We start from the raw sequence: 23,882 nt of genomic DNA, 5'->3' as shown, positions 1-23,882 counted from the left end.
AAACACTCTTAACCTATGTTCCTCTCTCAAAGTGAGAGTCCAAGTTTCACAACCATAAAGAACAACCAGTAATATAACTGTTTTATAAATTCTAACTTTCAGATTTTTTGACAGCAGACTAGATGATAAAAGCTTCTCAACCGAATAATAACACGCATTTCCCATATTTATTCTGTGTTTAATTTCCTCCTGAATATCGTTTATATTTGTTACTGTTGCTCCAAGATATTTGAACTTCTCCACCTCTTCAAAAGATAAATTTCCAATTTTTATATTTCCATTTCGTACAATATTCTGGTCACGAGACATAATCATATACTTTGTCTTTTTGGGATTTACTTCCAAACCTATCTCTTTACTTGCTTCCAGTAAAATTCCCGTGTTTTCCCTAATTGTTTGTGGATTTTCTCCTAACATATTCACGCCATTCGCATAGACAAGCATCTGATGTAACCCGTTCAATTCCAAACCCTCTCTGTTATCCTGGACTTTCCTAATGGCATACTCTAGAGCAGGGTTGGACAGAATTATGCACTCTGTGCTAGCACGGTGTACTACGAGAGGAGTGTGCTTATAGAGTGCATGAAAACCGGTTTATTCAAGTTGCGATACGTACTGTATGTTTCAAAAGAAAATGTTATTCTACCAAACTAAATAAGAACACAAAGTAATGAAACACTTCCTTACACACAAACCATATCTGTTGGACATTAATTCATATTACTCAGTTTCTCAAGATTTCGAGAAATTTTATTAGCACAAGCTATGCAAAGAACTGCCGTTAAAAGCCCATCATTTCTTGTTTGAGATTTGTTTATTTTCATAATAAAAAATAACTGTTCACATCTATAAGTGGAACCAAATAAATGCAGAACTTTCGCACACAGCTTATGCAGATTGGGAAAGTGTCCTCTTGGGAATCCATCATAAAACTGCATAAGACTCGACCTTGAATCATATTATTTCTCTCGCATCTCTCGATCACATCGCAGGTCAATAAATTCACACTGTAATGAAGGGGGGACATTATCAATAATCAATTTGGAATCAAAACATGTAGAAAAAATACTCAAATCCATTTCCAGGCAATCTAAATCGTGGAACCTTGATGTAAATTCCTCTAATAGACCAGATAGAACACATGCGTACATTTCGAATTTTTCATTGTTCAACAATTCCATGCACTTAGATAAGGACGGGAAATGATATATTTCGCCCTTTTGCATTTGACATATCCATAATAACAATTTCTCCTTAAAAGCTGCAATTCTATCTGCAAATTGTATAATAAGAATTTCTTTTCTCTGAAGTCCTAGATTTAGCTCATTTAAATGCTGTGTAAGATTGTTAGGAATGTCAAATCAGAAATCCAATCCGAATCACTCAACTCAGGAACAGGTTGATTGATGTTTCATTTCCATTATGCTTTTATTTCTTCAATTAGTTCCAGGAAGCAATGCAACATTTTCCCCCTGCTCAACCATCGAAATTCAGTAAAATATATTTCCATACTTCGAAATTTCCTCGGGCTTCCAGCCAGGTCATAAGTTGGATCACCAACTTATGACCTGGCTGGAAGCCCGAGAAAATTTCGAATTATCACGTCGCCAGGAAAGCTTCAGTATATTTCCATATTCAGTATCTACCTCAGTAAGGAAAGTTTTTAATTGCTTGTGATTTAATGCTCGAAATCTGATGAAATTCACTATTCTCACAACAGTTGCCATAACATCTTTCATTACAATACTCTTTGCACAGAGGTTCTCTTGATGAACAATGCAGTTAATCAGGATAAAATTGGGACTTTGATCTTCCAACTTAGCTTTCAGATGCCCTACAAAGTCTGTGACGTCGAGTGTCGCTTAACATCACTCGTGATAGCCATCCTACAACTGACTGACTAGCTGCCAGCACGCTGCAGTGCATGCACTTAGAATTCTCTGTGCGCACGGAGGGCAAATGCACTCAAACGCCCATCCCTGCTCTAGAGCAAAGTTAAAAAGTAAAGGTGATAGTGCATCTCCTTGCTTTAGCCCACAGTGAATTGGAAACGCATCTGACAGAAACTGACCTATACGAACTCTGCTGTACGTTTCACTGAGACACATTTTAATTAATCGAACTAGTTCCTTGGGAATACCAAATTCAATAAGAATATCATATAAAACTTCTCTCTTAACCGAGTCATATGCCTTTTTGAAATCTATGAATAACTGATGCACTGTACCCTTATACTCCCATTTTTTCTCCATTATCTGTCGAATACAAAATATCTGGTCAATAGTTGATCTATTACGCCTAAAACCACACTGATGATCCCCAATAATTTCATCTACATATGGAGTTAATCTTCTCAAAAGAATATTGGACAAAATTTTGTACGACGTCAACAAAAGTGATATTCCTCGAAAGTTACTACAGTTAGTCTTGTCCCCCTTCTTAAAGATAGGTACGATTATGGACTCCTTCCATTGTTCTGGTACAATTTCCTTTTCCCAAATAGCAAGTACAAGCTTATAAATTTCTTTAGATAATGCGCTTCCACCCTCTTGTATTAATTCTGCTGGAATTTGATCGATACCTGGAGACTTATAATTTTTCAGATTTTCTATTGCAATTTCGACTTCAGAAAGTGTGGGTTCGGGTATAAATGGCTCAGCAGTTTGTATTTCAATTTCGTTCCGATCATTTCTATTTGGCCTATGTATCTATATCTCTATTTTATGTAACCATACATCATTAGTTATGTGTTCTCAAGACTTCATGCCTTCAACATATAATTTTTTAATCTTATTTTTTCTTGCTTTAGAGATTTTCTTGTTGCTTGAAATATTAATCTTCTGTTTATATTCATTGTTTTATATTTTGTACAATTATGCTGTTCTTCAACAGAAAGTCAGACAGTGCATTATTTCTTAGTGCATTAAAATGTGTGAGAATTCACTGTTGTATACATCAGTATTTGACATGAATATTAACAGTATCCCTTCAGAATTTATCCTAATTCATTCTGATTTTTCAGGTTCGTCCAATGAAACCAGATGAATTTGCTGCCATCCTTATAGAAAAGCTGGAGTGTGTGAAACGTGATCAGGAAGCTCAGGAGAAACTGGACCGTAAGTTGCAAGAGGTAAGAGTACTGAGTTACACTTTTATATGGATATCACATGTTACATTTTACGTTATATTAATGTTTGAGTATTCAGATCTGCAGTGTATTTAGGTAAGTGTTGCCTATAATGGTACCTTCTGCAAACATGAAAAGACCGCACAATGGGGAGTTAGGGGACTGATATATTCCAATTCTGTGCAGGTGTCTGTCCAAACAGTCATGGCCTGTTGCCAATCTAAATGCAGCTACAGACGATTTGCGTGGTAAATCAGGAATTAACTGTGGATTATGATGCAGAAAGTTTCATTTCTTCCCTTGAAATTGTGTTATCAAATTTTGTTTGTTGAAGTCTAGGTATGTAGATTTAATGAATCTTTTCACAGAGTAATACATAGATTTAGTAACAGATCTGTAAGTAGCAGTGCTGCCCTTCTTTGCTAAAGCATCTGCATTCTCGTTTCCCAGGTGTCCATATGTAGTATCATGATTAAAACCTTGATCTGTTCGTTTCCTTTTTTTGCACAGACATTCATTCATTCAGTGTTCTGCCCAAGAGCAGGTCTTTCACTGCTGCAAACTCAGCTTTCTCCAATCTTTCCTATTTCCTGTCTTCCTCTTTGTCTCCTCATATGATCCATATATCTTAATGTCGTCTATCATCTGATATCTTCTTCTGCCCTGAATTCTTTTCCCATTCACCATTCCTTCCATTGCATCCTTCAGTAGGCAGTTTCTTCTCAGCCAGTGACCCATCCAATTCCTTTCTCTCTTCCTGATCAATTTCAGCATCATTCTTTCTTCACCCACTCTTTCCAACACAGCTTCATTTCTTTTTCTGTCTGTCCACTTCACATGTACAATTCTTCTCCATATCCACATTTTAAATGTTTCTAGTAATAAATATATATTCCTTATTGCTTATCCTGATAAAAATTACAGCAAAGACATTTTTATGGACTAAAAGATGTGGTAAAGAAAAATAATTGTTTGTTTGTATTACAGGGAGAGTTAGCAGGTAGTTTAGAGGATGTCAGTTTCGTGGAGTCAACAGCTGCACCTCATTGTTTGGCAGAAGCAATACGAGAGAAGCTGCTGATAGATGATGACAGTGATCAGGCCATTCTTGGTATGTAGTACAAAATTCATGTATGTACCATGGTGGACAGAAAGATTTCCCGGCTAGAAGAATTAAACATTGAACATACACAGCACCAAAAGTGCCTGTTCACTACATCTGCAACCACATGACGTTTGATGAGTAAAGCATTAAAGTGAAAGATAAGAGGCTGCAGTATGTGCGAAAGGTTTCTTTATGATTAAACAGGATCATTACAATTTTTTTTTTTCGAAATCCTTTGTTTGAACATGAGAAAAGTTTTGATGATAAGGAATGCCACATCTTTAGAGTGACCAAAAACAGTGAACATTACAGCACTTAAGTGGCCGAGTGGTTACTCTAGGAGACTGCTTGTGTAAAGACTTAAATTCGAATCCTAATGGGATCCTTTTATTTTCTTATTTTAATGTGTTCTGTAACGTAATTCAATGTCATTTTTTTCGATACTTTGCGAGTGTCTTACTCAGTATTTTCAGTATTATCATAATAATCACTCACACAATTTGTATGTATAACAGATCAATGAATTGATTTAATCTAATTCGTTCTAGCCATGCGAGATGTTGTATCACTTTTCACAGTATGGTTTGAAGGAAACAAATGAACTGATTCACTCTACTTCAGAATGACAGAAGTGGACGTTTGCTTGAGCGTATTTGCTGTCGTTGATGCTGGTTGGAATGCTTCCAATGTCAGGCACTATTATGCCGTTGATCCATCCACAGCTAGGTGGGTTAGACGTTAACAGTTCATGAAGAGATTGTGAAACAACCAATTCATGGTAGACTATGTGTTTCTTTAGAGAGATAAGATGCAGTCTTAGGACAGGATGGGATAATTCTTCTCTTCGTCTTCTTCTTCTTTTGATTTAAGGATGTATATTTCAATTAAAGCACTTAGACACAAATTACCCATTGTGCACCCCATGATCTGGAAATCAACCCAGGAGACTGTAATGCGATACCAGCCTTGCAATGCCACTGGCTTCAATTTCCTAGACAATATACGTTTCCCGAAATAGTGATGCTTGATTTGGCTTAGACCTGAGCAATGCAGCAAAGTGACGACTCAACCTCCACCTCACATTACCCACAATTTGGGTCATCACTAAGGCCAATATGTGTAGGTGCTTATTTAGATGGCAGTGTCCAGTCAAAAGTCCAGTTACCCCTCTTAGAATTCTCCTTTTTAAGACCAGGTTTTTTATGGTCTAGCAGGGAACATCAGCAATTTCAAGAAAAACTACAAACATTTATCTAGTCACTCTCCGTTGAAATGTTGCAGAAAATATAACAGTAGATAGGCACAATGATAAAACTTTGCACACTAAATTTGTAAAGTATCTTAACTTTCTGAATTAAATGCATAAATACACGTAACTCCTATACATATTTACACACTAAGAATTCAATTTCAGTACTGACACATGCATGAAAGTCTTTCACATAATACTGTACACTTTGAACTCTAACACACACATTTTACAAGTACTTGTCTGAAGAATGTATCTTTTTGAGGATCTGTTCATTGCCACGCAGCTTCACATAAAAAATAAAAGTTTGTTTTCACTTGTAACAAAGCTTTAATTGTTTCAACTTTCATTCTTGACTTTTCATCAGTCCAGATTGAGTTCATTGTGGAGAAAAATCTTTCTACTGAAGAATTACTGCCTGGAAGACACATTATTTATTAATGACACTATTTTGAGAAGATTTGCAAATGGAATGGAATTTTTTTTCAATGTTGAAAAACGTCATACCACTTTTAACCTTTTGGTTTGTCACAAAATTTTTCAGTTTTGAACTACTTAAAAAAGGACGCTGTGGTAGTTAAAATGCTTCAGCACAACGTGAATGCTATGATGACCAAAGACAAAGATGTTATGTTCTTCTCAAAGAGTGCAGAATATCGGTCTCATACTGTGTTCCCAGGTTCTTCTGTCTAATACTGAGAACCATTCAGCAATGTGCATGAATCACAGTAGTTCCAGTAAAATGTTACTGAAACAAAATTAAAGCTTCTGGGGACAAGAGACATTTGCTCCACGGGGACAGCAACTGAAAACCAGGGACTGTCCCTGGAAATCGGTGATATCTGGTCAGCCTAGACCAGGAGTCGTTTACTGAAGTTTACCATAGTTAGATTTTGGTTCACCAGTAAGAAGTTAAGCCTGTCTCATAGCTGTTGCACATCTCCAAGCTTCAAGGAATCCTTTCATTAGATTCTTCTTCAGAGCTTGTTTGATTAAACACTTAGAGAGGCCAACACAAGGTTCTGGGCCATAGCATTGGATTGAAGCTTCATGCTTGGGCAATAGGTCGACTTGTTCATTACTGTACATTCCACTGTGCTGGGACCCAGATGAGTTGTAATTTATTTCTTCTGGATAGAGTTGCCAGGTTGACTCCATGTGTACTTAGTGCAATCAGTGCAGCTTGGCAATCAGAGCAAATGTAGACATTCATGTGTTGGCAAGATCTTTTTAGGTTTTCGTAAACACAATCTAATATAGCAAATACTTCAGTATGGAAAACCATAGTATATTGACCAAGGGGGATAGATATTCTATCCCTAGGTCTTAGGCCCTTAACACACTTGAAGAGTTTTCGCTAGCGAGAAAGAGGCGAAGAGCCTTCCTCCACACACTTGGCAAGTTCTCGTTATCACAGATCACACCTCGCTGTGATCATCTCTGCACTGTCGTCATGCAGAAAGCATTTTTCTGATTATAGTAATCACTCGTTGGGGGGAAATATTACAGGTTATGTACATTATTTACGTATATTGTCGTACTTTACAAATTATGTACGAACGCTACTATGTTGAATCTGAATCTCTAGATGATGAGGAAATGGAATTATATAAAAATATTTTGTTAATGAAAAGAAAAAGTAGGCCTAAAATTAAAGCTAGAAATATCTGAAAATCACATTGTATCTTACGAAAATAAGGGCGAGTTTTGGACACTGGTTTCGATTTGAATGATGATACATTTAGGCATTATTTCAGGTTGAATGGACTTCAGTTTTTTGCTATTCATGGTATGATAGAGGATTCTTTGCTATGTTCTGATTAAAATTATGTAAACTGTTAAGACATATAGATACATTATTTCAAATGTTTAATTAATACTATTAAATCTCATCAAAATAAAATATAGTCCTATTTATTTTCAGATAATCTGATGTTTGTCTCCAGATTTCTTCTTTAAGTTTCGTGTTTTTATAGTTTTCATCCTGTGTATCATATAAATAGGTCTACGGGTGACATCGTACAAGTTCGATAAGTCTCTGACTGCAATTATCAGCCATCTTTCCTCATTTTCAAATAAAAACAATACAATTCATCGCTACCTGTGGTATCTTTTTCTACATTCAGTCGTCATAAAGAGTATAAATGTCAAACATCTTTGATGAATGTGTCAAGAAAATTCGCTGAGCTACCGATTCCAGCGAGAAACTCGCGCGAGGTTTTTGCCTTGAGCGAGAATCTCTTCCAGTGTGTGGACGTCCATTTGAATCCATGTTATCAAGTTTTTAATTTTCTCGCAACACATTTCTTGCTGGTGAAAACTCTGCAAGTGTGTTACGGGCCTTACACCATAAATTCCTCCTCCAGTTCTGTTGTCAGTTCTGGAGCCCTCCGTGAACCACACCAAACTACCAGGTGGAAATTGGTTAAGGTAGTCAGTCTACTTACCATTTTTTCCTATAAAGAATAATGCAAACAGGAGGATTTACATGTTGAGCAAGAATCATACTATCATATGTGTGTGTCCAAGCGCTCCACCCTTCCTAGCCATTGGCCAAGGCAGCTGCAGCAGACATGGCTGCATTTTGAATTACGAGATTCAGAGGAGGCAAACACAGCAGGGCCTCGAAAGCCATTGTTGGTGTAGTCCTCATGGCTCCTGTAATACCTAAATATGCAAGCCATTATACACAATCCACAATTATTACTAGTACCTGCAGTGAAGTTATGTTTTGAAAAAGCTTCTTCAATATCTTCATAACAAAAGGATCTATTATATTATTCACCAGTGCTTCAGTTTTGTCTTTGCACTGAAAACTTTTTAGCTGCATTGGAGTCATTAAATGTTTCTGATATCAGTTTGCTTATACATATGCTGGAGTTATATGATTAGTGGTGTTTTACACAGTGGAATGCAGACATAGTCTCTGCTGCTGCAACTTTACTTTCCTCAGACTTATTGGTTACAAAAAAGCTAGACAGTGGTTTTGTGGTGGAAGCTCAGCTCACATTCTTTTTGTGTTTGGATGTGGCCAAATGGTCCTTGATGTCACTTCTATCTGCATGGCCAATCGAAATGTAGCAACTGGTAAGAAAAAAAAAATTAAAATTAGTATCTATGTAATTTACCTAAAAGTGCAAATTGAATGGTTATATTTTCGAGTTTTATGTGAGTTTTATGGTGCTTACTTGCATAGCTAGCATAAAGCTTCATCTCATAATTCCCTTTATTTAGTTGAGGGATAGTCTGTTCTTCTTGTATTGATTTTAGAATACAATCATTTATAGTTACACTTCAACATACATGGGTTGTAAATAAAGTAGTGGCAACACTGCCGGGAATGGGTCATGCGCATTTGTATGTGATTCGACACAACTGGTGAAAATATTGTCGATGTATTGTATGATAAAACCAGTTGCTGTGACAATAAATGTTGTTATTGTGTGTGATTAAATGTAGAGCACTATTTTTAACAACTCTAAAGTATGTTCACTAAACTTGAGCAGTGATCGTGGATAAAAATTGAAGTAGCCCATGTAGAAATGCACGTCAATGTCATCAAGGGTTACATGAAGTTTGTGGTAACGATGCACTACCGTATTAGACAGTTACAAGATGGATCTCTGCATTACGTACAGGTTGGAATGAGATGGCACACAGGGCTCACACAGATCGCCCATCCATTTGTGACGAACAAGTGGAGTTAGTGCGAGGTTTCTATTGCTAAACTGCACGAGAATAAATTATCCATCGATGTTGGACTCAGTCATCAAACTCTGTGGCACATCCTGAAGAAAAATCTCCACATGAGAAAAATTTCAGCACTCTGGGTTCCTCATAATGTGACAGAAGCACAGAAGCACTGATATGCAATAGCTCAACTCCACCTACAGAGGTACCACAATGAAGGGGACGTATTCCTGCAACGTATTATTGCCATTAACGAGATGTGGGCACAGCATACAAGCCTGAACTAAAGCGTCAGTCTAATGAATGGCACCAAAAAAGATCATCATGTCCAAAAAAAAGGTGTGATATAAACCTCTAGGGTGAAAGTCATGCCGATAGTGGCATACAACATTGAAGGTGTTATCATTAGCCATGCTGTACAGCCTACTACCAACATTTTCTTGAACACAACCTATGTCAGCTTACTTACTTACTTACTTACTTACTTACTTACAAATGGCTTTTAAGGAACCCGAAGGTTCATTGCTGCCCTCACATAAGCCCACCATCGGTCCCTATCCTGTGCAAGATTAATCCATTCTCTATCATCATATCCCACCTCCCTCAGATCCATTTTAATATTATCCTCCCATCTACGTCTCGGCCTCCCCAAAGGTCTTTTTCCCTCCGGTCTCCCAACTAACACTCTATATGCATTTCTGGATTCGCCCATACGTGCTACATGCCCTGCCCATCTCAAACGTCTGGATTTAATGTTCCTAATTATGTCAGGTGAAGAATACAATGCGTGCAGTTCTGCGTTGTGTAACTTTCTCCATTCTCCTGTAACTTCATCCTGCTTAGCCCCAAATATTTTCCTAAGCACCTTATTCTCAAATACCCTTAACCTATGTTCCTCTCTCAGAGTGAGAGTCCAAGTTTCACAACCATAAAGAACAACCGGTAATATAACTGTTTTATAAATTCTACCTATGTCAGCTATGCGGCACAAATATCCACATTTCCTGGGAGACAATCCACCTTTCATCTTGCATGATAATGCTCGTTATCATGTCGCAGGAACAGTGGCTGAGTTGCTACAGAGATGGGATTGGGAAGTATTGGAACACCCTCCGTATTCCCCTGACCTGAGTGCTTGTGACTACGACTTGCTTCCACAGTTGAAAGAACCACTTAGAGGCAGGAGGTTTCCAGATATTGCATCAATGCTTCATGCAGTAGGGCAGTCCATTAGAGAGATCAACAGAAACAATCTCGCTTATGGTATTCAACAGTTATCACAGATTTGGCAAAAGATACAGGAACACACTGGTGATTATTATGTATATTCCATGTAAGTTCAATAATATGTTCGTACTGTCTATGTTGGTCACTACTTTATTTACAACCCTCGTATAACTTATAACAGCTCAGAACTACGAAAATAATTGCAGTAGCACCACGTGCTCAACAGAAAAACGAAAAATACGTGTGCGTAACTGCAGAGAGTCAAGAAAAGTAAAGGAGCAATGTAAAACGAAGTACAGTAGAACCTCTATTATCCGCGATAATGAAGGGAATGGACTGAACGGTTGACTGAAAAAGTCGGATAATCCATACCATGAAATATTTTGTAATTTCCTCCATGGCCTTGTATTTAACTCGCTAGGTAGTGGATCAGAAATTCACTAATTTAAGTCTGGTTGTCAACGACGGGTTTTTAAGGAGCAAGGAAGCCCTTTGTAATGACTGTCTCAGGAAAGATAGGAATAAATGAGATCTCATGTTGTATATTCACATAATTTTTTACACTATTCTTGTTTTTTTTATTAAATAGCGCAGTTGTATTGATCAGATTTTTGTATTCGACAGATAATGGAGAAAAAATGGGAGTATAAGGGTACAGTACATCAGTTATTCATAGATTTCAAAAAGGCATATGACTCTGTTAAGAGGGAAGTATTATATGATATTCTTATGGAATTTGGTATTCCCAAGAAACTAGTTCGATTAATTAAAATGTGTCTCAGTGAAACATACAGCAGAGTCTATATAGGTCAGTTTCTATCTGATGCTTTTCCAATTCACTGCGGGCTAAAGCAGGGAGATGCACTATCACCTTTACTTTTTAACTTCGCGCTAGAATATGCCATTAGGAAAGTTCAGGATAACAGGCAGGGTTTGGAATTTAACGGGTTACATCAGCTTCTTGTCTATGCGGATGACGTGAATATGTTAGGAGAAAATACACAAACGATTAGGGAAAACACGGAAATTTTACTTGAAGCAAGTAGAGCGATCGGTTTGGAAGTAAATCCCGAAAAGACAAAGTATATGATTATGTCTCGTGACCAGAATATTGTACGAAATGGAAATATAAAAATTGGAGATTCATCCTTCGAAGAGGTGGAAAAATTCAAATATCTTGGAGCAACAGTAACAAATATAAATGACACTCGGGAGGAAATTAAATGCAGAATAAATATGGGAAATGCGTGTTATTATTTGGTTGAGAAGCTCTTATCATCCAGTCTGCTGTCCAAAAATCTGAAAGTTAGAATTTATAAAACAGTTATATTACCGGTTCTTCTGTATGGTTGTGAAACTTGGACTCTCACTCTGAGAGAGGAAGATAGGTTCAGGGTGTTTGAGAATAAGGTGCTTAGGAAAATATTTGGGGCTAAGCGGGATGAAGTTACAGGAGAATGGAGAAAGTTACACAACATAGAACTGCACGCATTGTATTCTTCACCTGACATAATTAGGAACATTAAATCCAGACGTTTGAGATGGGCAGGGCATGTAGCAGTATGGGCGAAACCAGAAATGCATATAGAGTGTTAGTTGGGAGACCGGAGGGAAAAAGACCTTTAGGGAGGCCGAGACGTAGATGGGAAGATAATATTAAAATGGATTTGAGGGAGGTGGGGTATGATGATAGAGACTGGATTAATCTTGCACAGGATAGGTACCGCTGGAGGGCTTATGTGAGGGCGGCAATGAACCTCCGGGTTCCTTAAAAGCCATTTGTAAGTAAGTAAGTAAGTAAGTTGTAACTCCAATCTCGTATTCTGATGCGAGATGAGCCGCAGTTTCTCTTTCTCAAACCATTCAAATTATTTACATTTTTTCGATACTTAGCACAACATGTTTTCTGTTAACATCCGTGGAAGACATTTTATATACAAGTTATATTATAGAAAGCCAATTTGAACAGTAGACAATGTTGTGTAACGATAAAGGCTTGTAATAACATTCTCTAGCAAAAACATATGTAGAATCTACTTTCACAAAACAGTACTTCATATAAGTTATTTATTTCTGAAGGAAATAAAGAGCGAGAAATAGACAGTCGGATAATCCGCCAATCGGTTAATAGGGTGACGGATAATCGGGGTTCTACTGTAGATCTCGAAAACACAATCGATAGCTACAGACTTATAATGTACTTATAATCATTACAATAGTAAACAGCGAAATACCAACTGTAAGACGTTACTGTTGTCTAGTAAAGTTCAACTAAATTCATGTGCGATAATTTGAATAATTCAGATTGTCAGGTATTTCTTAGATTTTCAAGCAAAGCCAGGAATTTTTTAATTTTCTGACCATCCTGCTGGGACAATAATTTTTGTCCCTAAAATCAGGACATATTCCATTTTCCAGGCATGATTACCACTCATACATTATTATTTCATTCCAGAGCAAGATTAAAAGTTAAATACATATATAAGTTAGCAATCATGCAAGACCTAATTATCTGTCTTCTATAGATGTGGAAATGTTCATAATTCAAGTTCATAATTCTTTGAATTATTTCTAATAGATGTTGAGATAGAAATACACATGCCCATTCTAGTGCTTCAGTATAACAGCAAGTCACATTTTACTACTTCATTTGCAATATATTTCTATACCTATTATCCTCAGTGGTCTAGAGTTACTGTGTTTGCCTCCGGACCAAGGTACATAGGTTCAATCTGGCTGAGAGTAAAGGACTTTCAGACTGAAAAGTCCAAATGAGGAAGTAAATTCATTGGCCTCAAGCAGTAAATTTTAAATTTGTTAATGACTGAGGATGATAGATGAATAAAGACAAAGTTCTGTGTCCAGCCTTAGCAGTACCCTATTCTCAACTCTTGGTAATAGATGTTACTCTGATAGAGAAAAATGGGACAGTAACGATCCATAAACTCTTGGTCAACAGAGTCATTATGTGTTATGATTCCACTGGTGTACAAATTGGAAATGAAGCTGATACCAATTGAGTTATCAAGTGCTCAAGATTAGACACCAACTGATGATATTTCTTTATACTGCAAAACCTACAGTACTTTTCAGTAGTTTTTACCCTCACTTCCACTGCATAATTTTTTACATTTAGAGGATTAGAAAAGTACAGTACCTTTATTTTACAAAAGCTTTTAAATAATGATGTCACATAATTTGAATATGTTTTTGCTTGATTTTTAGATCAGCATGTATCAAGGGTTTGGTCAGACTTAACACCATCACGCTCTCCAGGACTGATGTCTCCTAGACCTAAATCTCCAGAGGGTAGACGCAGGGCTGTACCTGGAGCAGTGATTACCCCAAGCAAGGTATTAATTTAACTTTATGTTAGAGATGTGATAAATATATTACAAGAAATGTGAATTCTTTAGTTGTCAGAACCAGACTGCATTATAATTTTAATATGCCACATTAATTTTATTGAATTACTCTTCTGAGTCTCCTTATTTTGTATATAGGAGCAAGGGGCATTAATATTTTCCATTGACTGCCAGATATTTCACTTGCTGGTAGCTTATCAACGAATTATAGATGATTTCACGTGCTGATAACTTTATCAAAGAACTATGCTAAATTTGCAAAGCTTGCAAGTCTCATCTTATGCTTATACATATACTGTGCTATTAGACTAGGCGGCAATTCGGAAGGCGGACGGCTACTAGATGCGCCGTAGTCTGTATGGCATGTGACGTCACAAGCTTGAACAGGAGAACTAATCAGAATCAGTCAGTAACAAGTGCTTCTCGAGTTACTTTGTTCACGTGTGAGTGTTTTAAAACATTGAATATGTAAAACTAACATATACTGTGTATGTGTAAGATAAATAAATGGAAGGAGATACTATAAAAAGACAAGTACTGCACAGGTAGACGCAGGAAATAGTGTTTAAGGTGTATCATCATCTTCATCATCATCATCATCATCGGCACTACAGCCCTTGGTGGGCCTGGGCCTCCCTTAGTAATTGTCGCCATCCGTCTCTATCTTGTGTAGCAGCGTTTAAGGTACTCTTCCGGGCATCATGGTGCTGGCTGCAATGTTGCCAACACGCAGGAGACGACTGCAGAAGCATGTGGTGTGGGTTTGCAAACCTTGCAAAGAATTGTTAGTGAAGGAAACAAATCTTTTAATGTGAGCAGAACTGCCACATTTCGTTCTCCTGGAAAACATCCTTGTCGTGAAAAAACAGTCACTGAATTAGATGATTTTAATGAAAGTGTGCTGTGACGTACAGTATTAGATATGTACTGCGAAGGACAATTTCCAACAGCTAAAAAGCTAGTAAAGAAAATGAACGAAGCTGTAGGGTTCAAAGGTAGTGAAACTTCTATACTTCGCGTAATGAAAAGAATAGGTTTCACTTACAAAAAGTGCAATGATGGAAGGAAGATGTTAATGGAATGCACTGATATAGTAGCAGCCAGGATTATCGAAGGGAAATTTCGAGAGACGAAATCATGGAGCAGTTTGTAATTCACCTTCGAGAATCCGACTCTGAAGAATCTGACGGGACTGATGAGGAAATCAGCAGCTTCGATTAAAACCAGGTACTGAATATTCATTAAATCCTAATTTATATTAAATGTGACCGAAATGTGACAATATAATATGGTACTCGTAGTTATTTTTTTAAGGTATCTAACTAGCTAAAATAATTTGCGTCTAGAAATAGACCTAAATACAAGTTTTACTTAAATAGTGTATCATTTTTTATAGTAATACACCGTATACATTTCATATTAAAACTGTGTGATAACATAATAATAATAATAATAATAATAATAATAATAATAATAATAATGCACATAAAAATCTTAAAACTTGGTATAAGCATTATTAATATAACGTAAGATTTGATAATGTTCTGATAAAAGGCTTGTCATGCTTGCAGTAATCAACGGCTAAGGTCATTATTGTCTTTTGAAAATTGAAATTCTCTTCTCAGCTATTTGTATTGCACGCACGCATGAAGTACAATGTGGCAATGCTGTACATTGCCTTTCTCTCACTATCTGTCTCTCTCGACACAAACGCCAGCAGCCGACCACCTTCTGAACTGCTGTCTAGTCTAGTGTACAACTATTTTTATTACAAAAGCTGCTAAGTGCTTAGACACATCTGTTCTGATTGACGAGCCAAGTAGTACCAGCCAACCATATCCCATTCCTCAAGAATCATCATATTATGGTGTGAAGCCAATTTATTGAATAAAGATGGAAGCCCCATGTTGTAAGGGAGTCTGGAACATGTGTAACATGTATGGTTTAATGATGATGATAATAATAATAATAATACTTTATTTATTCGGTCAGAGTTAAGGTTCTATGGCCTTCTCTTTCACTCAACCAGAGGAATTTCCATCAAATTGTCTTATACATTACAGGAAAATATAAAACTTTAAATTATGCCAAGATGCAGTGAAGTTCCAGCCTAATTTTTTTTTATTATAATAAGATTATAATGTTCACATTCATATATATTTCTTTACTTTAAGATTGTTGTATCTTAGAAATTGAAGATTAAATTATTTTTGTAACCTTGAACTCATCTTATTCTCTAAGCAAGTAGTATATATGAATTTTAAAATATGGCCATTAAGAGCTTTCTGCTTTAATTACTTCATGAGTTATATCACCTTTTACACTGAGCTGCATAACAAAAATAATAGATTTTTAGAAAATTTAGAAATGATTGTGGTAAAAAACTATTCGTCACAGTTGTAATACTTAGCACAGCTCATCTACTTCATAACTAATTTAATTTTACAAAGTTTCATGAAAATTAACTGAATTCGGGTTGGGAAATATACTGATTTGATTACTCCTAGCAATAGTGGGGTATTCTATATTATGCACAGTTTTTCATCAACAACATAAGCATTGTTACCTACCATTTACTGTGTTCAGGGGACATAACTAATTAGATATAAGAAAAGAGGAAAAATATTGAATTAATATAAGTTAATTAATATGTTGCATTATACTGTATAGCATTATTTTCGTAATATTTTGGTCTTTTTATATCAGTGGTATAAATTAATCATTTACTCTGATTAATAAAAATAACTGTTGTAAGTTCATATTCTTCCTCAGCCTCTGAAGAAGGTCTTGCAATCATTCCACGTCTCTTTTGTACTTATAATCTAATTAGTGGTACATAAATGAAGAGAATGTATGTTATTTTGTCAATTTCACATCTGCATTGAAGCTTTGAATTTTACATGTTATCTTTCCACTTCAGGAAGGGAAAAGGTACGAGAGACGCAGTTGGACTGCTATGAAGAATCGGAAAAAGATACCTAGAGAAGAATGAAGAAGTATATATAGTTTTTGTGGACCTAGAAAAGCCATTTGACAGAGTGGATTGGAATAAACTGATGGGGATCCTAAAGAAAATTGGCGTGGATTGGAAAGAGAATCTTTATATGAAACAATTAATCAAAGTCAGGATAGGAGAAGAAATGTCAGGAGGAAGCGAAATAGAGAGAGGATGCCTACCCTAGTTAACATCTACTTGGAGGATTTAGTGAAGAACTATTTTCAGAACATGGGAGGAGTGATAGTAGGAGGAAGAAGAATAAAGTGCATAAGATTTGCTGATGATATGGCATTGTTAGAAAAAGAGGATATGCTACTGAAGCTGAATGACAGTTGTGAGCACTATAGAATGGAGATAAATGCCAACAAGACGAAGACCATGATCGTAGGAAGAAAAGTAAAAAAGGTAAACTAGCGAATTCTAAATGAGACAGTAGAGGAAGTGGACAGCTTCAAATACTTGGAGTGTACTATAAGCAGTAACATGAGCTGCTGCCAGGAAGTCAATCGGATAATAGCAATGGCCAAGGAAGCTTTTAATACAAAAAGGAGTATCTTCTCCAGACCTCAGGAGAAAGAACTAAGGAAGAGACTAGTGAAGTGCTTTGTGTGTCGTGTAGCATTGTATGTGGCAGAAGCATGAACATTACGACGAAGTGAAGAGAAGCAATTAGAAGCATTTGAAATGTGAATATGGAGAAGAATGGAGCATGTGAAATCGACAGACAGAATAAGAAACGAAGTTGTGTTGGAAAGAGTGGGTGGAGAAAGAATGATGCTGAAACTGATCAGGAAGAGGAAAAGGAATTGGCTGGGTCACTGGTTGAGAAGAAACTGCCTTCTGAAGGATGCACTGAAAGGAATGGTGAACGGGAAAAGAATTCGGGGCAGAAGAAGATATGAAATGATAGACGACATTAAGATAAATTGATTATATGTAGAGACTAAGAGGAAGGCAGAAAATAGGGAAGACCGGAGAATACTGGGTTTGCAGTGAAAGATCTGCCCTTGGGCAGAACACTGTGAATGAATTAATCTTTCCACTGCAGTTACGAGAAACTGTTCATGTATTTACTGCTTCATAAATACAAAAGTTGTAAATAATTATGAATGGGAAAGTTACATAATTTCACACAGTAGAGATGTTATGTATAGATCCTTAACTTTTTGAAAATTTAACTTCATAATTGGAAATACTTCTGTATTCTTTAAATATAGTAAGTTGATACATTCATGGTTCTGTTTCAGGTACCTAGCACAGGGGGCGTGATGCCAGGTACTGCAATTCCGTCCCATTCCAGCAGTGTGGGTCTCATTCACAGTGTGCCTCATCCATACCAGTCCCATTCACGCCCTACGTATTACCCTCGTTACGTACGCAAAGAGAAGGTAAATAACGAATTTACATTTTCAAAATGTGTATGAATTGGAAGAATGTCCTTTAATATTAAAGAATATGTTGCACATAAACCTATGAAGTGGTGATACAATATTGATATTTTATGTAGAAAATAATATACATACTATACAGTATCTGTTTTCAAGATGATACAAATTTGCACAGTCAGTTACTTATTTCTATATGTTTAGTCATTTTCCTTAATCACTAATATATTAGGCAGTCAATATATAGTATTAGTACTTTTTGTGCCCATTGTGAATCTTATCTTTCTACTTGTATATATATTTTTTTTTATTCTCCTCTTTTTTGTATTTTTGCATTTGTGCTTTTTGTGTTTGTATTTGTAATTTTATTTCTATTACTATTTCTTATTTGCTTTTTCTATCTGCATTTTTTTTTTTTTTTTGTGTATATGCGTATTTGTATTCTGGTGGTGTGGTAGAGAAGGCCTGATGGCCTTAACTCCGCCAGACTAAATAATTAAATAAATGTATACTTTAGTATGAGTTAGGACAGTTGTCAAAAGTGCCTGAATACAATCAAAGAAAAGTTTCAGTTGGTTAAAGGGCTATGGCTTAAGGCTGGTTCACAATAAACCAAGAACGGAAACGACGAGAACAGAAATATTGTTAAATAAATGTATTTAAATGTGAACATTCAGAATTAACTATTGTGAATGCTCACATTAAATACATTTATTTGAACATTATTTTCGTTCTCGTTCTCGTTGTAGTTTCCGTTTCCAGTTTATTGTGAACCAGCCTTTACCAAAATCTTGGTTGATAAATACCATCTATTTGAGATGTTTGATGTGTTGGCTTAACATTGGGTATTCATAATGAAAAATCATATTAGTGGAATCTAGACAGCGAAGATTGAATTGACTGTACTTGGTTCCTGCAACTTTTGGCGGGAGAAAATACTAGAAGGAAGAGAGATGCATGGTAACAGAATTTGGATTTTTCTTAGTTACTGTACATCGATATTTTCGAATGTTCTAGCAACAGAATAGGAAATAGTATTGTTTACAAACATCAGGGTGAGTGAGCTTATCTTAGGCTGGCTGGTGAGGTAATGTAAGATGATCTGTGATTATGACTCCGTATTCACAGCAGGTATAAAGGAAACACCCAATGATTGTACGAAGTGCAAGGCATGCCAATTTTGGCACTTTGAGATGGATTACAAGAAAATATAATAATATAAAAAATGTTATTTTTTTTAGGAAATGAAAGAGGAAAATGCGTGTAATTATTCTTGTCTCTCTCACTCTCTTGTCTGGAAGTAAGGGTGGTGATATTACAAATCTCTCAGCAAAATAAAGTTAGAATTAATAAAATGTAAGTAAAGATTGAATGTCATGGGTGCAAACTGACAAACATGTTAAAAAAAAAAGGGAAAACACAGTCACATTATATCAATATATTGGTTCATGAAGTTCCAAATGGCTGAAATGTCAATGGTGGGTGTTGGATGAAAGAAAGAAATAAAGAAGGAAAACACAAGTTGTCGATTACATTTAAAAGTCGGAAAAAAAAAAATCTTTCTCTGATCTTAACAGTCAAAAGAAAGGAGAGAAAGACTGAAAGTTGTTCCGTGAATGAAGACAAGCCAACATAAACAAGTCGGCCTTGGTAGCACAGTTGGTATAGCTGTGCTCGAGGTTGCAGGTTCGGTCCCAGCCTAGGTTGATGCTTAAATGTAACCGGCTCATGTCAGTAGATTTACTGGCATGTGAAAGAACTGCTGCGGGACAAAATTCCGGCACACCAGCGATGCTGATATAACCTTGGCAGTTGCGAACATCGTTATATAAACCATAATTTTTTTAACATAAACAAAGGTTGCATCTATCATATCATCACTTCACAAAATAATTTTTTTATAAGAGAGATGAATCAAGTCTTCTGTGTTATAATATAACATTGTAATATATGTAATCAGTCATTCATTGATTATTCTGATTATGCAATAGTATAAAATATAAAATATATTTCTGTATTAGCTTAGCCTAATTATTCTAGATTAAATGTGAAGTTACTTTTCATTGCCATTACTTAATTTTATTTAGTACCTTGTTTGTTGTCGGTGGAACATGTGGATTGATTTTGTGTGTAGGATGTTTTCTCAACGTTCTCATCAGACTCTGGAAATGTGCATGACTTCCCAGAAGGCACTGAGCACAAACATCATGGGGGCAGTGGACACATGCCCAAAAGCAAGTCTATGCCTGATTACCAAGATGCGCAGAAACAAGATGTCCATTCTTCCATGCCTGGTAGGTTATTTCTTAAAATATCATACAGTTCCCTATTCATCTGTTTTCATCGTATTTTTCATAGGTAATAATGAGAAATAAAGAATTTTATTTGATTATGTTGTGTATATGTTATAATATTAATATTTTAACACACACATTAAATTTACTGATATGATGAAAGCCAGAATTACAATGAATAATTTCAAGAGAAAAATTGTTTCGGGGCGGAATATCGAACCTTTGGATCTTTGACTAAATGCACCAATGCTCTCCCAACTGAGCTACCCAGGAACTCTACCCGGCACCAACTCAATTAGAATTGATACCTGGCCCCAGAACAATTTTTCCCTTGAAATTATTCAAATCAGTTTCACAGGGAGTTACACCTGAAAGCTAGATTTGCAGAATTACAATATCAGTTTCGTAATTTTCCTATAGTTATATACAATGCATTCAGTTTATTCTGCACATTTAAGTGGATAAAGATTTAAGATAAACATGCTTAGTGTTACCAGAAACATCAGAAGAAAATGTGGGACACTCAGCACTAATTTTCTAAATCGAGCTTTGGTGTATATTTCCCATCAACTTATCTAGGTTTCTTTGAAAAGATTAAAACAATACAATTAAATCAAATTAAATACCATTATTGGAAATACAGTACTTGAACAAAATGAATTGAAAATGTACTCTTTACGAAACAGGTTCCCAGTGAATTGCCCTTTAGTAAGAATGACTAATATTTTATAGATTTTTGTTGTAAAGAGAATTTTTTTGCGAAAATTTGTTTTGAATTGTACACCTGGCCATTGCAAGTTCCTGGTGTCTGTGAATTCATGTTTTTATTTTATATAGTAATCCGGTGGTTCCCTACATGCGTGCACTTTCCAGGGGCTCTGCGGCCGCTCCTGGAAAATAAAATAAATACAAATTGAATGAAATTAAAGAATAAGAAACAAAAAGTAGAATCAAAATAAGAAAACTAGAAATTACATTCTGAACTGAAATTTGCCAAGTTGAATTTCGCGCCTCCTCTAGCAGATGAAGCTATCACTAGCTCCAAAATTATAGTAGCATGATACAGATGACGAGGCTGAGTGGGCCATTGGCCTGTCATGTGTCATGTGAAACTGATTGGAACTGCACATTCAATAAGTTTCTCACTCATTCTCGAGAATTCCTGAAATCCCTTCGAAGCTTCTCGAAACTTTGCCCCATATAAATAGAGGCTGGCTAATCGATTTGGAGTCACTTCACAGTGAATTTTCATAGTGATAACTAGAGACCGGATTTTTATGTAATTACATATTATATTCCCTTCAACCTAACCGTATATAAATAACAAATCTTTGCGAATCTTGTAATTACCATTAATATATTAAAATTTGATATTACATATTTTTACACATTTACCCCACATTACATATTATGGCTTGGTATTACATAAATCTACATATTTAGGGGTTTCATTCATTTTTACTTCTCTGAAAAGGGGGGGGGGGAAACTTCTGTTGGGGAAGTTTACAATTTGAAATACACAGATTTAAAAAGTCTTTTTACCTACCTACGAAAGGATATATTTCGGGACGAAACATAACGTCCTTAGTTCCAGGAAGTAATAGAGGCACTCACCCCATACCGCCCACTGTAAATATGAGTGAACAAAAGGCAACCTTTCTCATACAACTATCTTCTATTGTAAAAATCATTAAGAAAGTAGCTTTGCCTTCCTGCGGTAGATGGGACGAGGACGACATGATTTGTCTCAAACTATAATTCTGCACACATCTTAACAAGTCGTTCCCATGCAATTTGCAACCTTACCCACTCTCTTCCTAATTCTTCCAGGAAAAACCCATATCAAGTCTGACATGAGACTTTCAGGTTATTGCTTGATCTCTTTATTTTAAATTTAATAGATCTATACGGAAATGGAATTTTCCGAGCAATTAGAAAGTATGGTTCTCGGCTGGAATAATCCTACCTTTCTGAATGAGACAGAAATGTCGCTTTTCAAACAACAGTTTGTAAATGCCTATAGTTTGAGGTTTTAGTAGGTACTTGTTTCTTACAGGGAGCAGCTAAAGTGCATGTGTCCCACGTCTTCTCTTATTTTCTCCTAATCCAGTAAAACGAAACAGTGCTTGCAGTACTGTTGGTCATTGATTTCACTCAGTCCTCTAGTTTTAGTACTTACAATACCTATAAAGTGCAAGTGAGTTTATCTATTGCTTTTAACTAACTAAAATGGCCCCTGTGTCTTCAACCCTAACGACAAAAATAAAATCATGGATTGCAATGGACGAAGCTTTCACTACAGATGGAAAAATAGTAATGTGTCAAGTGTGCGGTAAAAAGGTCAGGTGCTCTATGAAATCACAACTGGAGAGTCTTACCTATCCTATACCTGCCAGATATTGATATTAAATATTTTCATGATTTTACATATTTTGGTACATATTCAGCTTATTTTTATTACATAAATATGTACATATTTCACACCTTGATTTACATAAAAATCCGGTCCCTAGTGATAACATTGCAGTTCTTCCGCGAATTTTCTGTGCGTTTGACCTCGTTGTCAGTGTTTATAGTTTATCCAAGCCAAGAACCATACCAGACCAAAATAATATAACATCACCGACTGATCTGCAATTGGTTGAAAGCCAAAGTCAACATACGCTATAAATTATAGGCTTGTAAATATTTCATTATAACTAACGTTTTTACACACATTATGTCAATTCAAATCAGTGCAATGTACTTAACCATTATGCTAGATTAAAAGAAACTTTTGTACCTCTACATTAATGTGTACTTGATTTTCTCTGTTTACCACAGCATAGTGATACGCAAGCATGGTTCTTGACTTCGGACAGATAATTGCTATGTAGTTAGTAAGTGCTCATTAATAAAATGTTGTGTTTGTTCTACTTGTATATTCGAACCCCAACTACTGCAATACACTTCCAGTAAAAAAAAAATGTTATATTATTGATTGACTTAGGTGCTTTTATTGGTTTTTAAGTAGATAAGTATTTGTATTTCGTTATAAAATATTTATTTGCTTTATTTTGAATTCTGGATTATGAAAGATGAAGTCGTTACTCTCATGTTCCTGTGTGATTTTCTTTTACGCGTCGATTACTGGCTTCAAACAGGTATGTTGAAGAAAACAGATGTTACATCTCACTCCAGTACCTCGCCAGATGAACCAATGACAAAAAATGATGATAACCAAGCAATGCACTCCAGCGTTTCTTTGTCAGAAGAGCTTTCCGCAAAAGAAGTCATTTCTGAATCTGCAATGCCACCTCAATCATTGTCTGCAAAAAGCGACTGCAGTGTGGCAGTGGAGGAAAGACTTCCCAATAAAAAGCGAAAATACGAAGAAAGTTACTTGAATATGGTATTCACAGAAACAAATGATGGTCGGCCTCTCTATTTGATTTGTGGAAAT

The 23,882-nt window shown here is 36.0% G+C and overlaps 1 protein-coding gene across 4 annotated transcripts in view; it reads left to right on the top strand.

The window, feature by feature from the left end:
• The window catches only part of Axn (protein axin), a 223,961-nt gene that overhangs the window by 158,301 nt on the left and 41,778 nt on the right, over window positions 1-23,882 (top strand). For all 4 annotated transcript variants that reach the window (XM_069841325.1, XM_069841327.1, XM_069841324.1 and 1 more), the window contains 5 exons: window positions 3,023-3,130; window positions 4,115-4,238; window positions 13,624-13,751; window positions 18,009-18,149; window positions 20,281-20,440. In XM_069841325.1, the coding sequence (XP_069697426.1) occupies window positions 3,023-3,130; window positions 4,115-4,238; window positions 13,624-13,751; window positions 18,009-18,149; window positions 20,281-20,440 (661 nt within the window). The remainder of the gene's footprint in view (window positions 1-3,022; window positions 3,131-4,114; window positions 4,239-13,623; window positions 13,752-18,008; window positions 18,150-20,280; window positions 20,441-23,882) is intronic.

Source organism: Periplaneta americana, chromosome 12 (assembly GCF_040183065.1).
Source record: "Periplaneta americana isolate PAMFEO1 chromosome 12, P.americana_PAMFEO1_priV1, whole genome shotgun sequence".
Lineage (NCBI taxonomy): Eukaryota > Metazoa > Arthropoda > Insecta > Blattodea > Blattidae > Periplaneta > Periplaneta americana.
Note: the sequence above shows the minus strand (reverse complement) of the source record. Positions and strands in the feature narration are given on the sequence as shown.